Source organism: Mya arenaria, chromosome 3, assembly GCF_026914265.1.
Source record: "Mya arenaria isolate MELC-2E11 chromosome 3, ASM2691426v1".
Lineage (NCBI taxonomy): Eukaryota > Metazoa > Mollusca > Bivalvia > Myida > Myidae > Mya > Mya arenaria.
In genome coordinates this window covers 34368868-34395033 of record NC_069124.1, presented here as the reverse complement: position 1 = coordinate 34395033, position 26166 = coordinate 34368868, and the positions used below count along the sequence as shown (strand labels likewise).

Below are 26166 nucleotides of genomic sequence, written 5' to 3'. Positions count from 1 at the left end.
CCTGCTTTCCACATAATGTGCCCCAAACTTTTAACATGAAGTATTTTATGCAATTTTTAATTGCTGTTATAATGACATTTATCATAGACATTGGCTAGCTCATGATAACAGTAACCAACAGCTACCGTGAATAGTTTTAGGCCTTTTTCATCATTTCCGAAAGGCCCAGCTACATGTAAATTGATTCCATATTTAACATCCTCACACAGTAAAGTTAAAGCTTTCTGGTTGAAAAAACAACTCTTTTACCAAAATTTTACATTTAAATATGATTCTCCGGAGGTAAGGAGTCTAAATAATGGTCTGAGTCAAAAAAAATTATTGAAGTCAATTCAGAAGAGAAACACTTAATTATTTTTCTATTTCTCAAATCTGTAAAAGTTATATAATCTTTAGCATTGCTCTTTATATCCGGGGCATTGATTGTTGCAAAGAGATCAAGATCAGATTTATTCTACGGCTCTGTTTTTACCTGCTGGGTAGGTAAGATTTGAAAATCGAACCTGATGTTTAACATAGAATCAATGGCCTTATTATATAAGGAGTATATTGCAAGAATGAAAAAAACATGACAACAATTTATTTTTTCAAAACTGTTACAATGACAAACAATTTTCCTGACATGTAACTATGGTAACATGGAACATAAAATGTCTGGATATACAATTTTAAACGTATTTTTCTGAACAGCTATGTTTGTTGTCTTGGCAATCATTTTAAGAGTACATAGAAAACAACTGCTTTTATTTCCATTCTATCTTCATATACTCAATTCAACTAAAAACACAGAAGAGAAAGAACCATTTCCTAAGAATGACATTATGCAAGAACACTTTTCAGTACACATGGTGTTATGAAGATTACAGCAATCCAAATTCTTTTGGTTTAGCATAATCAAGCAGATACCTTATATTTCAACTTTATCTTTTACACAGGACTACAATATCTTTCTTCAAAGGGAAAGTTTAAATTTAAGTCATTAATCATCTGAACATTCAACAACATTCATGAGCTTTCTATTAACAATGAACCACTTATAAAGTTTTTATAACTTATTTAAGGCAAAAATGCTAAGGTTTCAAATAACCTAAGCTGGGTCAATTTGTCAGTTTTAGGCTGAACATTCTCTGACAACCATGTTCTTTTTAAGATTACCCAAATTACTATAACTGAAAGATATAATCTATGTTATCCACACTTACCAATGTTCTTATAATGAATGTTCAGCATATTTTTCTTGTAAAATAAGGGAATAGTAATCACTGGCCATTGCTATGGATCAATGCACCTAAATGCTCTTCAATATAAACTCAACAAAGACACATAACCGTACGGTTACCTACAAAACAAAAAGTGAACTACATCAGTGAAATGAATAAAACAAAAATGGAATTCATTGCAATATTTAGCTTAACCTTAAAATGTATACTTGCAATGGCCAATGTTCAAATCTTTAAAAAATATTGTGTATGAGTTTAAACTACTTTAATACTAACAGTTTGTTATATATAACGGTACCTTAGCTGTTATTTTTAACTTTAGTGTCAAAATTGTGAATATCAATTATTTTTATACATATTTCTGAAAATTGACTTTGTCAAACAAAAGTACAAAACAGGGTGTAGTAAAATGGATGCAGGGAGCTAGAGTAGGGCAGGGGTGTGCCCCACCCTGCTATTTAGGCCTAACTGGAGCACTGATATTACAGAGCTTGATAAAACAATATAAGCTTTCATTTAACTGTAATTTGAGTTTCAGCCGCATAAAATAGTTTAAATAAACATTCTTTAAACAGAATCATTACTAGAACCAGGGCTATTCAACCATATGCTAAGCAGTACAGAAGGGCAAGGATACTTAAACAAGATTTTATTTATAATTAAAAAATCTTCATACCATAATACAGTGTTACAAGTATGTTTTATATTGTACATGTATAAGCTCACTTACTACAATTCACTAAGGCCTATGATTACAACAGTCTCAATCCGAGTCCAGACTATGGCTCAGAGAAGCACTTTTAACAAAATTACAAAAGGTCTTTATTTCATGCAAAAACATATATACAAATAATAGAACATGTGACATTTCAAATAGTAATTTCAGCAAAGTTCGTAGAATTGATCTGCTGGAAAATATATTACAAAAAAAAAAATGATGATTTGCAGATTGGCCTCTTGAGTCTAAACTCGAACTTGAGACTGTTTGTTAACATGGCACCAAATGATCATGGCTTAAAACAAAGGGACAAAGACAAAACAAATCACCATCCAAACATCCAATACTGTTTAAAGATTACCAATAATAACAATATACACCAAGACCAAAACAAGATTTTTACAACTGTTGAATGAGTTTTTTGAATCTTACACAATATCAACAGGAGGGAATTCTTACAAGAAAATAACTAGGAAACAGTATGGAAATTGATCTCAGTTTTGAAAAGAAATGGTGACCATTGCACTTCCAGAATTTCTATTTTTCCAATCCAAACGAATTCTTTGCAAGCCAAAAAACAAAATTCACCAAGGAGTTTAAGTTCCATTTAAACATCTTCGTTTTTGTTTACAGAATACGCTTCATGACACTACATACAGTAAGTTTCTATGAATGCGTGTTAGGAATATCTGCGGTAATGTGTATGCACTGTAACTGCAGAATAGCATCTATCCGTCAATCTGTCCGTCTCCCTCTCCTTCGACATCATGGATCAAAAGCTTGCTGGCTATTTGTGAAGGTCGTCTCATGTGTTCTACCTCTCCAGGGGTAGGGATGGCAGCGCCCAATGATTCTTGTAACATGAGCTTTTCTCGTGCAGGGAGCGGCTTTTTCGGGTTATTCATCTTTGCTTTTGCCATGTTGTAGTCACCGGAGTCAAAATACTTTGGCTGCAAGTAAGATACACAAGTTCATTATTGCAAAAATTCCAGAGTTAGGAAATAAATAAGAAGTGAGGAACAGCATTTAACGATGCGTTTTTCGACTGTATTGTACATGGACTATTAAACAAATGAAAATCATTTATTCTTTTTTATTATAAAGCAAAGTTGATATATTTAACATTTAATGGATTTAAATGGACTTGTACTACATGTATCTAACTAGATTAAATTCAATTTACAATGAGTTTTATTCAAACACTAATACATGTATCAATGACGTTTTTTTAATGCATGTGCTATATGAATGATACCATATGCAATTTGTATAATTAATATAGCAGTTGATCATAATAAGACAAATAAGAGCTGTCACAGGAACATGACAAATGTCCCTAAAAGACCTCGTTGGACAGATAGACCTTAGTATCTCCGTCTGTATGAACAGATAGCCTTGTGTATGTAACATATTTTCATGATGACATACCCTACCTTCTCGTGAAATTTGGAAATATTGATCTGTAACATTTTTAAAGAGTGAAGTTATGTACATGAAAATGAAAAGTCACTGTAAAGTGGATAAAGTGGGTATCAACTCGTCTATGGGCTTACCTGTAAGCATTCTTCAGTTATTGATCAGATACAGACTTTCAGCTCGAGGTCACCAAAACCATGTTGTTTGACTCACTAACCTCTAATTGTATTTGGTTTGTCTGCTGATCATTACCAACATGCCTACCAAGTTTGAACTCTCTGAGTCTAAGCATTCTTCAGTAATTGATCGGAAATGGATTTTCAGCTTGTCATCACAACAACCATGAACTTAGACCAACTGACTACAAAATACAGAGGCTTCATCTGCTGGTCATTACCAACCTACCTACTAAGTTTGAGGTCTTTGGGCCTAAGCATTCTTGATTAGAAAATACATTAATCAGAAAATGCAGTGACAGAAATGCGGACAGGCGGTCTGATTACTATAAAGAAATCAAAGTGGTGGACAGGCAGTCTGATTACTATAAAAAAATCGAAGTAAGAATTTCAATTTGACATGAATCATAATATATGTATTTAAAGCTGCACTCTCACAGATTTACCATTTTTACAACTTTTTTAACTTTTTCTTGGAAAGAGCAATTTTTTTGCATAAATATCTGCAAACCGATGATATAAGATTGCTGATAAATAATTATTTGTAGATTTTCATATTTCCATTCGAAAATTAATGTTTTATGGGCTAAACCAATACTAACGGTTTAAGAAAAATGCATAAAAACATCAATTTTTGAACTTAGATATAAAAATCTGCGATCTAATTTTTTGTCAGTTGTCTTATTTAACTGGTTTCCATGGATTTTCGCAAAAACTGGCTCTTCTAATATTATGTCAGCAGTCTTGTATGACTGGTTTATATGGGTTTTAGCAAAAATTTGCTCTTTCCATAATAAAATAAAAAAGTTGTAAAAATAGTATTTCTGTGAGAGCACAGCTTTAAGAAAGAGTCTTTCCAATCTTCATAGTAATAAATATATTTATTTACCCCTTTGTTCAACCGCTTTTGGAGCAGTGCAGACCCACCACCAGGTTTCTTTACCAATGGTCCATATTTTGCCTTCAGCTTGGCTTCTTGTTCTTTCTCAATTGATGCTGGATCCTTCAAGAAAACAGCAATCATCAGTACATGAATATACATCTACATATATCAACACGAAGCTAAAATCCTTAACATAACTAGTTGCAGTGTTCTCAATATGAATTAAACTATCAAAAACTTCAGGTTTTATTTCCTTATGATATCTGGTTTAGTATGAGCACTTTCCAATTTGAAACCATATCATTGCAAAATGGAACAGCATAAGAAACCTTGCAAGTGTTCAGAACCACCACCTGTTAAAAATGGACATTGAAAATAGGTATGGGCCAGTTGTGTTGTAGTCTATTTTCGTTTAACAATGTGCATTTAACTTTGAGGTCAGTTTTATAATATTCATATACTGTAGAGAACTTTCATCAATAACTTTTTTATGATTATCAAGGACATCATTCACCATGGATTAAAAATCGGGTATGGACGCCATGAGTCTGCCATAATAAAAATCATAATGGTGTCTACTTCTACAGACTAGTTCTCATTTCGAATTGTCTTCAAATTGTATAGTTTTAAGCCGTGATCAAAAATGAAGGGAAATACATTGAATCTCATGCTGTTTACTCTAGCAGATCTAGGGGGTAGCACCCTGTGCGCCCCCGCCACCCTTGCCCCCTTCAATTGTCCCAAGTTTATTTTTTATTTGAATATAAGAGAAAAGTCATAAATACGACTAAAATGCACAGTCATAAAATACAACTAAAATGCACTATTTCAGACCAGAAATTGTTAATATTTTCTTGGAGCCTTCTCCCAAACCCCACTACCAACACTTTAGATCAAATAAATTTCGGTTGAGGGAGGGTCGCATGGCTAAAGGTAACGCCTCTAAGTTACGCCCCTTGAACGTCGAATCCAGGAACCTGCACCTGGATTATTTAAGAAAGCTTAACAATACATCAGGAAATCAGCAAAGCAGTAGCATGGCCATGGTTAGTCCATATAAACAGCCGCTTTAGAGTCTTTGACGATTTTTTGATTTGGCGACTCTACGCGTCCATAACCCACTTGTTGTTTTCCTAGCCATGAATGACAGATCCCAGCGCTAAGTACAGTACAATCCACGCGGAACTACCACTTTCCGTTTTCCTCAGCGGATTTTGGTCATCGCGGACACGACATCCAATTGATCATAATCCTCTTTCCCAAGCGTTTTTACTCGTTCACCCACCGAGGCTGATCAGTGGACCGTATAATTACAATCGCCGCGTTACTCGGAGGTAAAAACACCGCGAAACTCGGAGGAAAACCGATAAGAATCTCCCACTGTAACTATTTTTGTTTAATTTATTTGATATTTTTTGCCCGTAATTATTTATAAAAATAATTTATTTCGCGTACCTAATTTTCGGACATCCAAAGGACATCAATCGTAACTTTCACACTTACCAAGTTTCACAGACGAAGATTTTCTATCTATCTATCTACCTAACCGTAAAAACGCCTCCGAGTCACCGAGGAAAGTGGTAGTTCCGCGTGGAGTGTACTGTATATTGAGCGGAAAGATAACAGGCACCTGCTAGATGGTTTCAAAATGGCGATGCTTTATTGACAGAAGTCAATCTAAATTAAACTAATTATTTGTGTTTCATAAAACACTTAAGTGTTATAAGTAAAAGGTATTGGCTAAAATTATTAAAGTGTAACTTTTGTGTTTTAATTTAACGGTGAAGTGTTAAATATTGTGGAGTAATAGTTGAAGAATATATTTTACATTGGTACTGCTCAATTGACTTGTGGTGTTCAGGGAACAAAATGAATATCCAAATGTTAAACAAGTTCCCTAAACGCGCATTATTGAGGCTAGGCCATGGTGTCAAAAAATTATGATTTCTCCTACGTAATAAAATGGTCGAGTTCCGAACCCTTATATTTGAAGTCCAATAGAAAGATATGAAAGGTTGTAATTTTGCATTTTGTTTGTGTACAAACTTTGGATCGAACTAAAACATGAATTTGTAAACGCATTTTCTCAAATATTTAAATAGGTTGTAATTTAAAAACAACATCCGAATAATAATTGTCCGAATATGCTGAAAATAAAAAGAAATTTAATACCTCAGGGACCTTGAATGTGACTGATTCTGGTTGTGTTTGTGTTTCCATGTTTTGTAATTTTTGTTTGCTTATATCTTGTCTGTCAGTAATAGCTGATATCGTCCACGGAAGTGTCCGTATTCAAACAAATATTAGTGTTGCGCCCCGTTTTACAAGAATTTCGTAACGACTTTGTTTGTCGGTATCAACCCATTATATTTTTCAAGATTTTTTAATCACCGTCATCGTCTATTTCCCTCAATCGTATTTGTGTTAGAAATTAAACGACATCCAGAACATGTAAAATATAAAAATAAAATAATGATAATGATAATAATGATAATAATGATGATGATGATGATGATGATGATGATGATGATGATGATGATGATGATGATGATGATGATGATGATGATGTAGCTACAATAATGAGCGATCAGGGATACTTTTTTATTATTTTGACATTTCATGTGTATCCCTGTAACAGTCTGCCATAGTCTAAAAATTGTCAAAAGACTGGTTGACGGCCATTTAGGTGGACTAGATGATGATGATGATGATGATGATGATGATGATGATGATAATAATAATAATAATAATAATAATAATAATAATAATAATAATAATAATAATTAGATGATAAGAATATATATATATCATATGTTTCCGGTACGGATAGAAAAATCCGACCCTCGGGCACGCGCGTAAGCCGGTAACGAGGCTTGCCGGGTTACCGGTCACGTAGCGTGCCCGAGGGTCGGATTTTTCGATCCGGACTGGAAAAACATGATTGATAATTTTTCTTGCATACCTTAAATCATGATTTTTTCCACAAATTGATAATTTTAGATATGCAAGAAAAAATATCAATCATGTGTATGATCATGATGATAACATTTTGTTATGTGTTGAAACGGACATTACGATGAGTATGGTTTCTTATTTTTCCCTTTTTTAAAAAAAATATCGGGAATGTTGTTGCGCAAAATCTAAAAGTTCTGATCAAAAATCCAAATCTGATCTTCTAGAACTTGCATAAAATCTGGAGTTTCATGAAAAGTGTATCGCTCTGACCGTAGGTTTTAGAAATTCCATCACATTTGTTGTTGAGCTTTTTATTTACAATTAGTTTCCTCGTTACAATTTTAAGAACTTTATTACAATGTTCATCGGACCAACAAAGAACCTGTTTAAAATGGCCAAGTATGAATATGGCTGTGTCGGATAATACAACTAGGCCAAATCATAATACAATTTTGTGAATGCAGAAGAATGTATACTTTTCCTCTCATCAACATGAAACTTGTTCAGAATTAATGATTGGACAATGAGCCGTAGGTCAAGTTTATGGGTCATGTCGAGTCAAAAACAAAGTCACTCGGTCGGAACATAGAATTATCTTATGTAATAAAATCAGGTGCAATTTTCCACGTTTCATAATGGAATTTGCTCAGAAAAATTGTTAAGATGAATTATAGGTATTTTCAAATATGGATCGCTATGTGTAAAATAACTAGTTCACTACATCAAAACCAAAGACAAATCTACAGTACTGTTAAGACCAAATTTGACAGTAAGTGCACTTCATGTGCACTCTTAGTTCACCGGAAGTGCACTTCGTCCTTTTTTGGGTTATCTATAATATAAACTTCATTTATAAATAAAACACATGATGAATTCAATTTCAGTGCATTCTTTTTTGTTTTTACCGTACTTAAACGTCCATCCGTCCATCCGTCTCCATCTTTTGGTAGGGATTGCTCAGATGATGTTCAAACTTAGTCAGAACGTTCCCCTTGATGAACTATCCACCGCTTTTTAAATTGTGGCATATGGGTCCAAGCACTATGTCAGTAGGTAAAATCTTAGATTTATTTTGTCTTGAACCATATCTTTGTAATGCTACGTCAGATAATGTTCAAACTTTGACACCGTGAATGTTACATTTGATGAAATCCCACTGCATTTTTAAAGTTAACTAGATAACTAAGTCTAAGTCGTAGAAATATATATTCTTGAAAGAAACAGTTTTTATGGTCCAATATTCATAAAATTTAATCAGCATATTTTTTTTTCTCGTTGACCTCATTGACTAGTTTGCAACTGGGTCAAATAAGATCAGAAACTAGGTCACTAAGTCAAATCTGAGGAACAATCATGTCCTGAACCAAATATGGGTATTGGTTGGTCATACTTTGTAGACACTGTTGTCAGAATGTTCCCCTTGATACAATCTTGTAGACTTTAATAGTGAGTCACATGGATTCAAAAACTGGGTCGTTATGTTAATAATTATAGAAATCTTGAGAGCACAAAGAGGCAATATATCCGCTCAAATCTTAATAAAACTTAATCAGAATATTTGTCTCGATAAAATCTTGGATAAGTTAGAAACTGGTTCACATTATACGTATCAGTACTTATAAGTTATTGTACATTGTTATAGGTTGATAGATAGGGAACGTTTAGCGTCCATTAGACGTACATTTTTTTTGTTTGAAGATGCTGATCTCTAAATCTAGGTACATATTCAGCAAGAAAAACACGTTCATTTTTTACATACTGGTCCTCCCAAATATAACCAAAGCCGTTTCGATACAATTTGTTGTCCGGTTAGCGCAGTGGTCAGCGCACTCGTTTCTCACCTAGCCGACCTGGCTTAATGCACGTCCTTTATAAAGTAAAAACGTACGGGGGGAATTTGGAGTGGCCCGATAAGGCAGGTGGCCATTTAAAGCAGGTGACCGTTCAACCAGGTTTGACTGTACTTCGGTAATAATCGGGTATCCATATTGTGGTTTTCGACACACATTAATGGTCTTCAGTTATATTCGGCTGTTCATATTGTGGTTTTCGACACATATTAGATGGGCTTCGGTTATATTCGGCTGTTCATATTGTGGTTTTCGACACACATTAGATAGGCTTCGGTTATATTCGGCTGTTCATATTGTGGTTTTCGACACACATTAGATGGGCTTCGGTAATATAAGGCTGTTCATATTGTGGTTCTCGACACACATTAGATGGGCTTCGGTTATATTCGGCTGTTCATATTGTGGTTTTCGACACACATTAGATGGGCTTCGGTTATATTCGGTTGTTCATATTGTGGTTCTCAACACACATTAGATGGGCTTCAGTTATATTCGGTTGTTCATATTGTGGTTTTCGACACACATTAGACGGGCTTCGGTTATATTTGGTTGTTCATATTGTGGTTTTCGACACACATTAGATGGCTTCGGTTATATTCGGTTGTTCATATTGTGGTTCTCGACACACTTTGATGGGCTTCGGTTATATTCAGCTGTTCATATTGTGGTTCCCAACACAATTTAGACGGGCTTCGGTAATATTCGGTTGTTCATAATTATTGTGGTTCTCAACACACATTAGATGGGCTTCAGTAATATTCGGCTGTTCATATTGTGGTTCTCAACACACATTAGATGGGCTTCAGTAATATTCGGTTGTTCATATTGTGGTTCTCGACACACATTAGATGGGCTTCGGTTATATTCGGCTGTTCATATTGTGGTTCTGGACACACATTAGATGGGGTACGGTTATATTCGGCTGTTCATATTGTGGTTATTGACACCCACTAGATGGGCTTCGGTTATATTCGGCTGTTCATATTGTGGTTTTCGACACGCATTAGACACACTTGGTAAACTTTGGTTGTTTATATTGTGGTTCTTGACACACATACGGCGTGCTTTGTTACATTCGGTTGTCCATATTTTGGTTCGCGACACAACGTCTAGATACTTGTCTTATGTGGTAAACAAATCAAGATCAATGTTTTGCTCATTGACATATACATGCATTTCTTCTAAGACAATATCCAATGAATAAATTCTACTATATTTTATTGCTTTCTTAAAATATAGTGTATTTTCTTTCTTAGATTGTGATCAGTGATGAGTATACATTCTAAAAGCCGATATTACATTTGTTTTCTTGATGTTCAGGAAATCGACTTCAGAAACTCTTTTCTATATTGCAGTTTCCCACCTTTTGGAAGCGCTACAGGGCAAATAACATCGATTCGGAAGAGTGACTACCCAGTGTAACATGCCCTTTTCCTGTTTTTTTTACACATGTATGCATATAAAAGCATGTTCTTAGACCATTGGCCGCCTTCCATCTTTATAGATTTTAAGATGAATGCTTTTGGTTAACAAAACACTTGCTAAACATATCGGGCTACCGCATTGTTTGTACTCTTACACCGGATGTGGTCATTTTATCAAATACATACGTAGTGGCTACGCTCAACTAATTCTGTATTTCTTATAAGATGCGTAACCTTTTTCAAACGTAGTTTAATGAATTAGAACACAAGTTGAATTTTATTCCCATGTATGGTATTGGGGGATCGTGAAACGCGACAAATCGGTGTTATTTCGTGTGCAAATAGATCAATTGACTGTATAATGCATTGGAAGTGTATTTAATGGGCTCTGACCTACAACCATATCAGCAGGATAACATATCTTTTAATATTGACAACATGAGACACATCCTGCTTTGGTATTTTTTGCAAAATAATTGCATAAAGTTGCAGGGAAATCGAGTTATCATGAACATGCACGATTATACTCACAGTCAGTAACAATAACAAGGTATTAGTTATAAAGTACATTTCATTACAAACGTCAAAGCTATATAAAGTAATGTATTTACAAATGTTTTAACACTCTTCAAGCCAGTTAACGCCACAGTGACTTAACGTTTGGAAACTGTATGCTATTATTGACAATAAATATATTGTGGCCATGGTTGAAGTCATTGTTCACCATTCCATCTACAAAATAATCGTTAATTATGCAATAGAAAAATAGGTACCTGATACTGATAACGATTAGTTTGTGGTTGCAATAATGAACAACACTTCACAACAAAAATCTAGCTACTCTGGTTCAAAATATCAATTACTTCAGAAAATACTTGAGTTTCTACTGTACTAAAAGTACACCTTAAGTATTTCTGCTCTAGTAGCTTTTATACAGAACAGAACAGAACAGAACAGAATTTTATAAAATGATATATTTATGATGTACCCAATAACGTATTTCACACATATAATTAGGATGCAATCTTTCATGTTTGTTAACGTAAAGAAAACCCGTTTTTATACAACAATATACACACAATACCTCGGATTATAAGTATAGCAAATATAAATGTATCAAACATATGTTTCTTTCGTTGAACAAGTAACGTTAATGGTTTCGTTGATTACACTAAATGATAACCAAACATATGTTAAGGCAATCAATTCAACACACAAATAAACAAAAATACTATGCGTCATAATTACACACTATAAACATTTATGTTGTATGTCTTATTACTAGCATTTTGATTTGCTTTACCATCTTTTCAAAATAATGATTTTTTTTTTGCAATAAAATCTTATTATTGAAACAACAACAACACACACTTGTAAAATTGTAAAAATGTTCAAGTAAACAATGCAGGTTTTGGCGTAAAAAGTGTGTGTCTTGTTGTACACGTCAACTGCTTATATAATTAAAATTTAGCACAGCACGCCACAGTACCAGGATCATTGTCATATTTAAGCACTTTTGATGTTCTCATATTCAGTTGAGTTCTGGACATGCTCCAAAAGCGAATCGTAAATGAATTTATACTGGACCTGAAAGGAAAAAACAAATCACTGTGAGAACGACTGTGAAAAGTGGCAGGAATTATAGAGGAAACAATGTCTACACTGTATATGTTTATGATGCGTAGATTAAATACTGACTCGGTTGAATTAAAATAAGCTAAGAAAATGTGAAAAACGGTGTAAAGTTAAACAATGGAATTGCGAGTCCCTAAAACAAAAATAGTTTCTCTTTGTTGTATACTCTGTAGCAAATCTATCTTTGTACGCAAGTAATATACTTCCGGAACATACCAGCTTATGAATAAAGGTAGTGAACGGTTGTCTGTTGTTTCTAAAAAAATCTCCGACCATGTCTCCTGGCGTTGAGGATACTGTCACTTAATGGTGTTATATTTGCATTAATGAAAAAGGTTTGTTTAACCGATAAATATACACGTTCAACAGTGAAATGATATAAATAATTTGCCAAATTTTCCATCCTTTGAGATGGACACGGACAAGCCAAACGCTGGCACACGTTTGGGCAAATAGTAAGAACGGTTAGAAAATGTATTTGTGACATATACGACGTGAAAAGAGGAACACGACACGAATTCGTCGTTCGAGGTGAATAGAAAAGTGCTCAATTATTTTTTCCCCAAAAAGAATGTTCAACATTAATGTAAATTTACAATTTACGGTCATGCAAACATTTGATAAATTTGTAACAGAACTCCGGACACTTGCCAAAAATTGTGAGTTTATAAAATGTAGACAGGACCTTTTACAAGTTTACAAGTTATTCAGAACTGCATATCGAACCATTTTAAACGTCGTGCACTATGGGAACCGGAAACAGCATAAGGTGACATATTAACAATTGGGCAAATGTTGGACCAGTCCGACCGACAAGCCGCCGCTAGTGGCACTGTGCGAAATGTTTCACAACGATCACGTGCTAGTGTAAGCAGGCGTGGATGAAAGCGCGAGAGCAGCTGACAGACAGACATTATTACTAGTATGCAAATAATGGCATGCAGAGAGGCCAAGGATAAGCAGTGAAACAACCTGATCGCGCTCCATCGAATGCAAATACTTGCATAACATGTGGTTTCGAATACTGTGAAATCATTAATGTTCGTGGGGCATTAATGTTCGTGGTTTTCGTGGGTTGGGTTATCCACGAATTTAAGATCCCACGAAATATAAACCCTTTATTCACTTTTTCAATGCTATGTTATGTATATAGTCTAGTTTATTTGTTACAGAGGCCGCAGTATACAGCGTAAATATCCGTCTCACTGTATATCATACTATCATTGTTTTGTTAATATATATTATATCAGCCTTTAACAAATAATAAACCAAATCATTTGTATGTGTTTTATGAACCAAATAACTGAAGCACATGCCTAAACATGTGCTGTTCATGAAAATCTACAAGTTTACAAGATGTGATTGATGAGAGTCGGTTCTCGATATTTTGCTTTAATGAAATAATTAATCGATTACATTGGAAGTTAAATGAGCTTCTAATGTGACAATGTACTAAACAACACGTTCAATTTACTTATTTAACAAAAACGTGTGAATAAATATTGAAATGAGATGATATTCAAAAGTGATTGGATTTGTAGACATCATCAATCTTTAGGGATTGTTTACTCAAATATACGGACCTTCTCGATGTTTTCACAGTTTGCAAAATTCTTGATTGGCATTCAATGGCTTCGCCTATCTGTATTTATGATCAGGGTACATCTTCTTTTATGACTTTTATTTCCAATTGAATCGATAATTGACATTAGTGACAGCGTATGGAGATAATGCAAACGATCTAAAACGATCGCAGTTTCGATTATTTTATTTTTTAGAAACGAAATTCAAGTACCCACGAAATTGTAATTTTTCGGCAAACCACGAAATTTCATGCCAACGAATATAAATGATTTCACAGTACTAGGGAGGTTCAACTACAGTCCGAATCTGAAGAGAGGTAGCACTACCAAGTCAAAGTTAACAGTGTGAACGAAAACACTAATCTAAAAACATTAACGCATTCCTCGTAAAACCTACATTTAAAACGAAACATTCATAACTGGGGGGGCTCAAATTTGGAAGTAAAGGCTGTGGTGAAGTGGCAGCGGAAAGAACATCACAAAATACTAGTAGTTGTAGACGAGTTTTACCTCGTCAAAGCTAATTACGGAACAGTTTTTGGATTAAAAAAATCAGGTTTGATGTTGTAAAATAACCCAAATTGTCAGAATTTCACAGGAAATTATCGAAGGAAGCTCCACAAAAATATATACGCGGGTTTTGAAAATGAAGACAGCAAACTCCGAAACAACACATAAACAAGGACTTGCATCCAGTGGCACAAAACGACCAAAGAAGTTTAAGAACACATTTTCATTTGCGGAAAAGGGTCGAAAAGGAAATCGAAACAATTCTCAAAGATGACATAATAAATGAAATAAAGAATGAATCAACGCCATGGGTGTTGCCAATTGTAACAAACCCGAAACCTCAGAATGTTCGATGATATGTGCTTATCAAACAACAAGACTGAATGGGAACGACACCCGATGGCAATCATTGATAAATTAACACATGCTTGAATGTACCAGAAGTGCTTAGTAAATTGGGTTTAAAGGCTTGAATCAATCAATGAAGAAGAAACACGACCACTTCTAACTTTTTCGACATACATAAGTCTTTTCAGATACGTTTGAACTTTGGGACATGTCTGCAAGTGTAGTATTTAATAAAACTTCAGTGAGTTCAATTATAGAATGAATTCTAGGAGCAAAGAATATTGCAGATGCAATTGTATATTGAACAAATAAAAAAGAGCATGACATTGCATAAGGCTGTTTCGGGTGACACGGTGATGGTCCAGAGAAACCAATAGAAGTGGTGACAGACGCTTCACAGGTGAGACATTCGGTAATTAGTACCCTAAAAGGCACAGCCGTGGCATATACAAGTTGTGATTTATCACCAACAGAGCCTAGGTACAGTCAAACGGCGAGAGAGGCTTTATATGTCATATAGGTATGTGAACATTATAACATGTATATTCGTGGTGGCTTGTGCTTTAATGTGGTAACTGATCATAAGCCACAAGAGACCATATGGAAGAAAAAAAAACAACAATTGCCTCTAAGAATGGAACGTTGGGGATTAGGACTTTAACCATAAAAATGGACTTTGTATAAAGTAGGAGAGACAATTCGTCTGACTACTTGCCGAGACATCCGTTGAAAAATATGGGAAACGATAGAAACCTGGCTGAGGAATATGTGAAATTTATCATTAAAATGCTATGACATTAGATGAAGTGAAATCAGCAGCGGTAAATGAAAGGACAATACGGAAAGCTATTGAACTGAACGAAAGTGGGAAATGGTACGAAATAAATACAATAAATGATCAAGAAACAAGGAAGAGTTATCGACCCTAAGAAGTGTGAAAAGAGCTGAGTGAACACTATGGAATAATATTATGGTCGTTATGCATACATCGTTAAAATCGCAGGGTATTAAACTGGGCTACGAAGGGCATCAAGATGTTGAGCGAACCAAAAGTTTGGTTTACGAATTTGAACGCTGATATAAAAACAACATATGAGCTGGTATATTCCGAAAGTTCCGGTATCATACTACATGCGAAAATGGGAGGGGGGGGGGGGCAGAAGGGATCATTTATAATGTATGGCCAAACCATAAGGGGAAAGTCTGAGATGTACAAATAATACGCACAGTATTGGGTAGTATCTCCCTGTTTCTCTGTTTCATTGTCTTTACAGACTCCACGATGTTTATCTGACCTCGTGTCTTTTCCATGCGATGGAGCTCATTTAGAAGTACTGCGATCAATCCACTTCGTTCATGCCCCGTCCTTGTTTAAAAGAGGAAAAAACACGGTAAATCGTAATTACATTTCACCGAGTGAGCACCAAAAGATATATTTCTTGAATTGTGAAGCCACGAGTGAATAATTTACTGTTTGTGTTCACGAGTTGAAATTTATTGTGATTGAAACTAACATTTTTGTTATAAATATATGCAAACAAGTTATATAAACGTACACTATTTAGTAGCTTTTTTGAAAGCGCGCCGTAATGTATGCAAATGTAACGTCATTTCGGAAATAACGTCGTTTGAATAGAGTGTCGACCATGTGTGCACTTAACTGTTTGAATTGGAAGTAAGGAAAGGCTGAATTCTCAAAACAGAACAATATCAAATGGATATTCTTACTTCATGTAACAGTGAAATACCAGGATAAATTTCTAACGTCCAATTGCAAAAATAACTACAACGACATAATTGTATAATGCTGCTACAGTCTCGTTGTTGCAACTCTAGTATGGCCATTATCTAGAAAGAGAGCCCAATTAGATTATATATTGAACATCCCTAATAAGGGTACTTACTCGCAGTGAATCAAAACGGGTCTGTTTTCGGCTAGGTGTGGCTGCCACTTTCTGACAGCATCGAGGCATTCTAACATGTTATGCATTGGTGGTAGTGTTTCGTTTTCAGTCCAAGCGGTGAATTGAAACTGTTTTACTGTTGTTAGATAATCTTCGTCCTTAAATGGATATGTAAACTACATAATTATGGCACTCTAAACATTTCTCGCTCTCTCATTAAAATAGTGAATTAAATATGTATACTAACAAAGTACAGAATCAAATCTTTCGCAACAACTATACACACTATTACCATGTTATACGTTTTCCATTACAAGATCTTTCAAAACCAAACCTCATTGTTGTCGTCCCGAAACGAAAAGCTCCTTTCATTGAACGTTTTGTTTTTCCGTTCGTGTATGAAGTTAACGGAATATCTTCCAACTTTCCCATCTCCATTTCCGCCCATGTACACACATGTCTAAAATATAAACCAAACAAAATGAATTTACGTTTGTATGTCAATATTGTCAAAGATAAAAAAAACAGTGATTGTTAAGTCATGCGTAACCGCTTTCAAATTTAAGTCAACAGTAAGACAGTTCTCGGCATTGTGTTTATGTTTAAACGTTCTAACAATACAATGGAAATCGCAGGGACAAGCCCAATAGCCAAACTATTAACACATAACCTGTTAAAGTGACACTCTTATGCAAAATCAATACATACACATGTAAAACAAACATCAATTCTGAGTGATACACCATCAATTACTAACTAAATAAGGCACTTATGGAAAATATTGATTACTATTAACAATATTATAACCGTTTATTATATAGCTAAAACACAAAAATATTAAATGATTGGTGAATGCTAAAAGAATTACTGTGATCTACTCTCGTTTCATAAGGTACCAATACCGTGTTTTCTGCACATTTCTTTCATATTAAACTCGGTATCCTTCATAAGAACCATTATTTTCGACATTTATTCATCCTTTTTGGTATATTAAAACAATTGTATTAAATGTGTTAAATCTTATTTTAGAGTAATAGTGCATCTTTAAGAGGCACATGGTTAGGCAGAACATACACTAAGCGAGAGACAATGAACGTTACCAAGCAACCAAACAGGCATCACACACATAAAACTGTTTTTATTCATAAACGTTGGGGTTACGGCCTCAAAACGTTCAACAATATCAGAAGTTCACTCGGAACCGATCATTGAACAAAGTTTCTCCAGTTCTTAATAGAAAATAATGGACACATAGATATATTGAATTTTTTTCCAACACATATTTTATATCACATGCGCTTCCTGGGCTAACTGTTTACTATTAATATATAATTCTACATATACTACTCAAGTATCTTGTTTACAAGTCTTGTGGTTAAACAACTGTATATATTTATGAAAGGGTGGTAACTTTTAAACAAGAGAGCGCCGTTTGGCGGCCGAATACGTCAATGACGTGTGATTCGATATATGTCGATATATTTCGTTTAGTACATCGTGACTTTAACCAATGGTAGTTTGTATGAAGTGTTCTCCCATACCTGACGTGCTCGACTGAAAGTAGAGGTTAGCATAATGACGGTGATCACGTGCTGCTCCTCAACAAGAGACCAAAACTCTTCCAGCTGCTCTTCAGATGGAGATTTACACAACAAGAACGTGTTATTTCCCGAAAAGCTCTGAAGTATTCACATTCAAAATAGTTATGCATCCGATAACAGTAATACCCGAATCAAGAGGTAAGCGTTTTTTTTGTAAATTAAATGAGTTCAATTTTTGTTGCAAAAGTCGTTAAGTGATAACCTTCAATAAAACGAGATATTGTGATTATCATTTGCATTCGAGTATTCATGCTTATGTTCTGCACTATTTCAGTTGCTTGAGAAAACGTGCGTCATACTTGTATAACAAAAAACTAGTTCATAATATGAGGCAGCGTTAACTAATTGCAGCATTTACAGAAAAAATCGAAATATATGAGCAATATTTAATAGATTGTTTTGATTTTTGACCATACGATATCTTGCCCATTGTTGGAAAATACATTTGATTCACTTTATGAACATTTAACAAAGACAAAGGCTTTGATACAGGCAACTTGAGACACGGTTTAACCAGGTTCATTTTGTTTGAAATAGAGCATGCAACAAAATAAGTTCGCTGAATACTTACTGGTAACAGGATTGCGCCGAGCTGTTGTGTAAAATTTGAATTTCGTTTCTTTAATTTCGGGAGATATGCGTCGACTATAATTAAAAAGAAATGTTGATGATAACACTTCGTTCAACAAATGTGTAATCGCCTTTTTTTTAAATATACCTAAATATATATCAGGCTACTCAAAAGACATATTAAACAAAATGCACTATTTGAAACTCATACTTTCTGAAAGAATTGTTTCCATGTTTCCATATTCTGGCCCATCCTGCACATGCTGGGCTTCATTTGTAAGACTTTGTTCAATCAACTGTAATCAGTATATAAAACATAAGCAACGATATAAATAACAACAATAAAGAAATACAGTACTGGTCCCTGTTTCAATAAGAAATCTTAGTCGTCAACATTACGCTATTGTAAAAGAAATGATGTAAAATTACAGGCAGAATCTATGCGATAAATGTTCTTGATTTTTTTTATTGAAACGCAGTTTATGACGCCAAAACACTAGGTAACGCCTGAATGTTTTAGCCTGAAGGTTTAAGCCTTAAGATCTTTATTGAAATGCACCCCAGGTCACTACCAAAGAAAGACACTCAGAACTATATAATGTAGCTAAAAATAAATCAACCTATAAGAAACAAGGAACAAAACAATAATAACAATAGAATTTAACAAATCATTTACTATCTCAGAATTGATAAAATGGACAACATCTAGCAGTTGTTGTCTACTTGGTAGTTAAATTATCATACCTGAAACTGTTTAACCATCCTAGGTTGTTTCTCTTCCGGTTCTGTTGACATCATGAAGGAATGGACCTCTTCAAACTGTCTATGCCAGACGTGATCAGTGCCCATCAGCAGAGCTTCGGCAAGCGCTTCGTGCAGGTATACATACTGATCCTGAACTCGTTAAACGTTTACATAGCAGGGAGTTACATAAAATGGAACAGTTACTAGTCTTCTACACAAATACATACATATAACTATCTAAGTATTATCTAGCATGGTTATCGCCTACCTTTGTCTGAACCATGTTGACTCGTTGGCGCCTCAGAGCTTCAACCATTTGCAACGGTCTAACACATTTTTCAGTCCTTGCCTGATCTACGAGGTTGTCAAGTGCAATAAACGTGCCGGTCCGACCAACACCGGCACTATAAAACAATCACAATCTTAACGACCAAGAATGAGTTTTGAATGTAAGGTCAAGATCTTACTAATATAACTGTATTCATCAAGAAATGATAATTAAAGTTCGAGTTATTCGAATTACAAGAATTATTGGAATTTTTACCTGCAGGGTACTATGATAGGTGGATTTTTACCTGCAGTGTACTATGATTCGGCCATGTTTACCTGCAGCGTACTATGATTGGGCCATGTTTACTTGCAGCGTATAATGATTGGGCCATGTTTACCTGCAGTGTACTATGATTGGTGCATTTGTCGACTGTGTTTCGACAGCATTCAAAAACTCTACAAGGCACCATCCATTGTCAGGGACATACTTGTCTGGCCAAGCTTTAAAATGATACTGTTGAATTCTCCTAGATTTACTCTGGGCCTGAAAAAGATATCAGTGCAGTCATATTTGTCACTGAAACCATGAACCGCTTAAAATTGTTCGGGAAAACCAGGTAAATGCAATAAGTAAATAGTTAATACTTAAAATATAAGAACAAACCTTTTTAGCAATTAGTGTTCTTATTTCAAAATCTCTTAACTCTTCAACACCAGTGACAGATATGTCGATTCCTCCAAATGAGCAGGTTTGGTCCATTTCTGGCCAGTATTGAAGGCACTTGACCTTATACAAAATGTAAACTGTACTTATTTATAGCGTTGGCATAGAAATGCAATCGGTAAAAAGGGACCGCGGCAAGTTCTATATTTATAATGCATTATATTATAAATTAGAAAGCTAAAATTATGAAGTCAAAGTAAAAGATAGTTGCTATGATTGCAAACATAATGACGCGCTTGTTATGATATGTTTAGAATGTCAAAGATACTTTCAAGGTAATTTACAGTTCTATTTATGTAAAACAAAGTTGACATGGTGATAAAAATAGAAACTTTCATAAATTTCTTATAAAACCTTTTGGTGTTGGTCGCTGCTCAAATATTAATATTGATAATGCTATATCACAAACTAGTATATTCTTTAGCGAATGCTAATGTGGTGGTATTTTATTTAGTAAAGTCGTTAGGAAAAACATAGTGAAGACAAATTTAAAAGAATTGACTGAAAAACAAGGAATCGAAAAATAGATTTGCAACTTATAAGAGTGTCAATCAAGTTGATATTACCGTCGCCATTTCAATCAGGTTAGTAAGCATTACAATCTTTTCAGCATTTTCTTGCCAGACCATTCGCCAGAAATCGTCGATCATGTTTATGGTTGGACCTTAACCGAAGTATAAGAGAAAGTACGTTTGCACAACCTAAGCATTAAACCGTGTCCTTTTTAATAGTCCTAATAGTCATATATTGCATGACATAAGCATTAATATTTTTTTAATAGTCATTTTTTACAAACGTTTATTGTATCAAAGAAAACAACGTCATATGAAAAATATCAAAAGTTTTGAGATAAATATAGCGATTTCTGACAAATATAAAAATAAAAACGATATTTGGACTGCAGACTATTTTGTATGTCAATTGATAAATCGTAGAAGAGGTCTTCATGTATTACCTTGAGAAGCGATAAACTTTCGGACTTTACCGTTACCCTGCCAAAAGATAAAACATCAATTTACAGTATTAGATTGTACTGTCCGCTGAAAGGATTTTGTTAAATCTTATTTGTAGTTATAAATTCCAATGTTATCTGACAATATATAACATGTGTTCAACAACACAGCTTTTAGCTTGTTTTATTATTTTTAAGATTATGAAATAAATTTACGTCTATGTAGCTCGCATTAATGTAATCACAGTCGTCATCCCTCCGCTTTTGTAACGGCACGCGGGAGTGGTCATCTAAACATTAACAGAACACGCATAAGGAACAGGACAATAAAGAAGTCAATGGCAAAATGCCTGTTTGTGTGCAGGATGAGGTCATCTATAAAACAAAAGTAATTTTGAAGAATATATTATCGATCATTTAAATGATACAGATCTTCCGAGACTTTATTTCAGTATTAATGTAAAAGACTGCAGTGTGACCATACGGATAAAATATGCTATTATTTTATTACATCATGCTATAATGTATTAAAATGATACTAATTTAATTATAATATACTGTTCAGCGTTTTAAATGTATAGCCTTTAATTCATCTTTGCGACCAATTATATTAGCTTCCAATTTATGTACGTTCATAATTATGTATGTTCAACGTGGTCTTTCATGTACATTCAAATGTCATTGTTATGTATGTTTAAGGCGCCAATTTACGTATGCTCAAATGTCCCATTTAAGTATGTTCACGGTGTCGATTTATGTACACTGAAATGGCATATTTATGTATGTTCAAGGTGCCAATTTATGTATGCTGAAGATGCCCATTCATGTATGCTGAGGATGCCCATTCATGCATGCTGAAAATGCCCATTCATATATCCTGGAGATGCCCATTCATGTATGCTGAAGTTGCCCATTCATGTATGCTAAATATGCTTAAGATGCTCATTCATGTATGCTGAAGATGCCCAATTATGTATGCTGAAGTGCCCATTCATGTATGCTGAATATGCTTAAGAAGCCCATTCGTGTATGCTGAAGAAGCCCAATTATGTATGCTGAATATGCTGAAGAAGTCCATTCGTGTATGCTGAAGATGCCTATTTATGTATGCTGAAGTGCCCATTCATGTATGCTGAAGGTGCCCATTTGATGTATGCTGAAGATGCCCATTCGTGTATGCTGAAGATGCCCATTCATGTATGCTGAATATGCCCATTTATGTATGCTGAAGGTGCCCATTCCTGTATTTTGAAGGTGCCGATTCATGTATGCTGAAGTGCCCATTCATGTATGCTGAATATGCTGAAGAAGCCCATTCGTGTATACTGCAGGTGCCCATTCATGTATGCTGAAGTGCACATGCATGTATGCTGAAGTGCCCTTTTATGTATGCCCAAGGTGCTCTTTTACGTATGCTTAAATGTTATATTTATATATGCTAATAGGTGTCTATTTATGTACACCAAAGTAGTCAATTTGTCTAAATTCGATGTTCAAAATCGTTCTCTATTAACTAAGGTGTCCGTCTTGTAGGCTCGATCACCACTTACTACCTTCGCAGGGCCTCTTAAAGTTGACACCAGTGCTGTTTTCTGTTCAGGAAACGGAATCGAGCATGATTTTCTAGGCTGTCTGTTTTCCTCACATTCAAGCTGAACGAAAATAGTATAAACTAATTCAACGTTGTGTACCTCCGTATCGAGACTTACATGCGTACATTTCCCTGTATCGGTTCTTCCCTTTGTATTCTTCTCTTGCAGCTACTTCGTGTTGATGAACCAGTCCAGTGGATAGCTTCTGTGGGCCGGAATAAAAAAATGCGTTATTTATAAAGATACACTCTATTTTCTCCTTGCAAAGCACTCGTGTGTACACGAATTTTCACAGTCGGATGTCCAACTAATGTCCACTTGTAATGGGAAACAACGATCAGTTATATCCGTTTACCATAAAAATATTCAACACGTTCGGTCTTGCTTAGTTTATACACACCCACATGCATGCAATTCTTCATCGTGAAAATACTATAAAAAAATCAGCTGAATTATACATATGAAATAATTACATACAAAACAGTTAAAACGCGTTACGATAACTTACCGCAAACTCGTCATAAAAGTGTTGGCATCTTTTTTTCTTGTTGTCTCTGATATAATCCCAAATATTGTATATCGGAATGCCAGGCATGGAATTTTCGAACTCATAGTAATGATTATCGGCGTCCGTCGTATGTGTAACTGAAATATATTTTGTAAAGCTAGTTATCCTCTTACGTGAAACTGTCAGCGGGAAATGTGTCCGATCCAGGAATATGACGAAATGGTTTTGGAAGTGAATATATGAAAGTATATTAAAAGAGATAATGTTAATGGTAATCCAAATACGACTTTTGTGTTTTGATTGTACTTCTAAAGGCACAACATATAGGTTGATGCAAAACATGCATAGTTTTTTTTACATCTTAATCGATTTAATGTTTACTCATTTGATTAAATAGATCAAAATAAACAAAAGGCCTAGTACGTGTGCACTGATAAAAACAATTACTAACCTTTATAAATCTGTTGTTTTTTCTATTCAGCTATGTGGCCATTCCCCAGTTAAAAGGCACCAAACTGTCGCTTATATGTTTTATCTGTACACAATTCATATGCTTTTTGTTTGTTTTGATCATTAAAGTCAAATGAGTCAAACATAATAATAAATTGATTGAATTTATATGTATATTTTTTTTCGTAAGTCAAGGGTTTTGGAGTTTTTTTTTACAGGTTTTAACTTATCTCGTTATCTAATAAACGTTAATATAAATATTCACTTACCACCTGAATTATGTGCAGGAATGTGCTTTGATGCGTTTGAAACGTCCAGCTTTGGTGTACCAAACACAGCGTTCTCGTATGTTTGACTTGATTTTGTTGTTTGCGGATTTCTGTAAAATGAATAATCATCGTACGAGTGTTTCTGTCGTTTTTTATTTTAATAGTAAGGTCGAATAACATATGCTACTCAGTTGTGACACAACATAATCATATGGAGTAATGGCTTACCGAGTTCTTCTTCTGTAGAAGAACAATCCAAAGCCAACAGCGACACCACAAAGAACCCCGACTACCCCTCCAGCAACTGCACCGAATGGAAAGGGTTGTTGATCTTTGACTAGGGATGAAACATATAAAGCTTACCCGCTGTGCACATGTGAATTAAGTGTCGTTTCTCTACCTGACTGAACCTTACAGTTTCTGTGGATATCTTACTTAATGGTTGTAACTTATTGCTGCTTCAAGTTCATTCCATCACTTATAATCTTAAAAACTTTCTCGACATTCTCTCACAGACCTATGATCCTTCTCATTTCTTCTCTAAAATTTTGCACGATTTCACCATACGAGTATGTTTAGTACTTGTATTTAAATTCGAGAATTCGACTTAAAGCTGAACATGCATCGTTCTAATGAATTTCTGTTATCGATATTTTCGGTTACACCATTACTTACGAAAATTACAAGAGGATCCTGTCCGCCCTCGTTTACAATTCTGTGAGGCACATTCACCTGTAACACCGTCACACATTTCTCCAGTTGCACAGTGGCAATCGTGGACGCAGCCTTCCCCATACTTACCAAGTTCGCATTCTGTAAAATATATGTTTGGTAATATTAAGAAATTTTTTCATACCGAAAAAATAGAAACAAATTTTATAATCATAATAATAAACTGGACTTAGAAAACAGGTCTATACAAGGTTATTTATTCCGTAGTACAATATGCATACCCCCATAGTAAAATTTCACTTCACATATTGTCAAAACACTGATATATGTTCTATTCAGTGTCAAAAACTGTATGATCATGGGCAGCGAAAATCTTTTGATATGTCCATCATCATGCAAAGTTGATTCTACATGTTCAACGAACTCCTTGAATGTTGATCTGTTTGAGACGTAGACATCAAAATTGCTGCTTTGTCCTGGCCCTCCTGAATTATAGTGCTAAACACTTTTTCCAATTTAATATAACCGTCACGTTTATTGAATTACACATTAAAATCATGTGTATTACATCAATATATATGTTGGTCAGAAAATATATCAGCAAGTTTTAAATAATGTTTTAAAGACATTCGGTTCTAATGTGTTTAACAGAAAATTGAGCCATTACTAAACATAGCACATAATGACGTCATTTTACCAAATATGACTTCAAAATTTTGAAGAAAGCAAACTTCTTGGAACGTATAATGTTTATGTTGTGATTCTTTCTGGAAATCATCTTAGAATGCAATCTTTATATTAACGGAATTAAAACGATAGGAAATATTTTTTGTTTTTAATTATTCCTGGTACTACATTTCTGCAATACATGTAGCGTGGGAAATGACATTGCTTTATGGTATTTGGCTCAGATGCATCGCAGATAAAAAAGAGATTCTTTGCACTGTTATTATTATTATAATAATTCATTATTATTATTATTATTATTATTATTATTATTATTATTATTTTCTTATTTTAGTAGTGTTGGTGGTGACATTAAAACGCTATCTAACCACTTATTCGGCCATAAATTCTGTATCCTTCTAACAGGACTTTTCTTCCTAAATCCAGCTGCCACTGTGGTGGCTCATTTCCAGAAGTGGCACTGCAGGTACCGCATATTTCAGCATCGCTAGTGAAGGGCAAT

At 34.6% G+C, this 26166-nt stretch overlaps 3 protein-coding genes across 3 annotated transcripts; all 3 read right to left on the bottom strand.

Moving 5' to 3' along the window:
- Positions 1 to 565: 565 nt before the first annotated feature.
- Positions 566 to 6765, bottom strand: LOC128229279 (cAMP-regulated phosphoprotein 19-like). The gene is made up of 3 exons (XM_052941105.1): positions 6586 to 6765; positions 4420 to 4533; positions 566 to 2888 (listed from the first exon to the last, which is right to left on the bottom strand). Exons 1-3 carry the CDS (start codon positions 6631 to 6633, stop codon positions 2667 to 2669), a joined length of 384 nt encoding a protein of 127 aa, XP_052797065.1. The 5' UTR covers positions 6634 to 6765; the 3' UTR covers positions 566 to 2666.
- A 5386-nt stretch (positions 6766 to 12151) lies between these two features.
- On the bottom strand, positions 12152 to 18812 carry LOC128225977 (receptor-type tyrosine-protein phosphatase alpha-like). Its single transcript, XM_052935870.1, has 6 exons — positions 18798 to 18812; positions 18167 to 18304; positions 16960 to 17085; positions 16626 to 16783; positions 15949 to 16087; positions 12152 to 12232 (listed from the first exon to the last, which is right to left on the bottom strand). Exons 2-6 carry the CDS (start codon positions 18197 to 18199, stop codon positions 12152 to 12154), a joined length of 537 nt encoding a protein of 178 aa, XP_052791830.1. The 5' UTR covers positions 18200 to 18304; positions 18798 to 18812.
- A 164-nt stretch (positions 18813 to 18976) lies between these two features.
- LOC128227157 (receptor-type tyrosine-protein phosphatase alpha-like) lies at positions 18977 to 23667 on the bottom strand. The gene is made up of 10 exons (XM_052937411.1): positions 23587 to 23667; positions 23196 to 23283; positions 21703 to 21776; positions 21490 to 21526; positions 21101 to 21198; positions 20475 to 20597; positions 20209 to 20348; positions 19809 to 19944; positions 19541 to 19690; positions 18977 to 19092 (listed from the first exon to the last, which is right to left on the bottom strand). Exons 2-10 carry the CDS (start codon positions 23203 to 23205, stop codon positions 18991 to 18993), a joined length of 870 nt encoding a protein of 289 aa, XP_052793371.1. The 5' UTR covers positions 23206 to 23283; positions 23587 to 23667; the 3' UTR covers positions 18977 to 18990.
- Positions 23668 to 26166: the final 2499 nt, after the last annotated feature.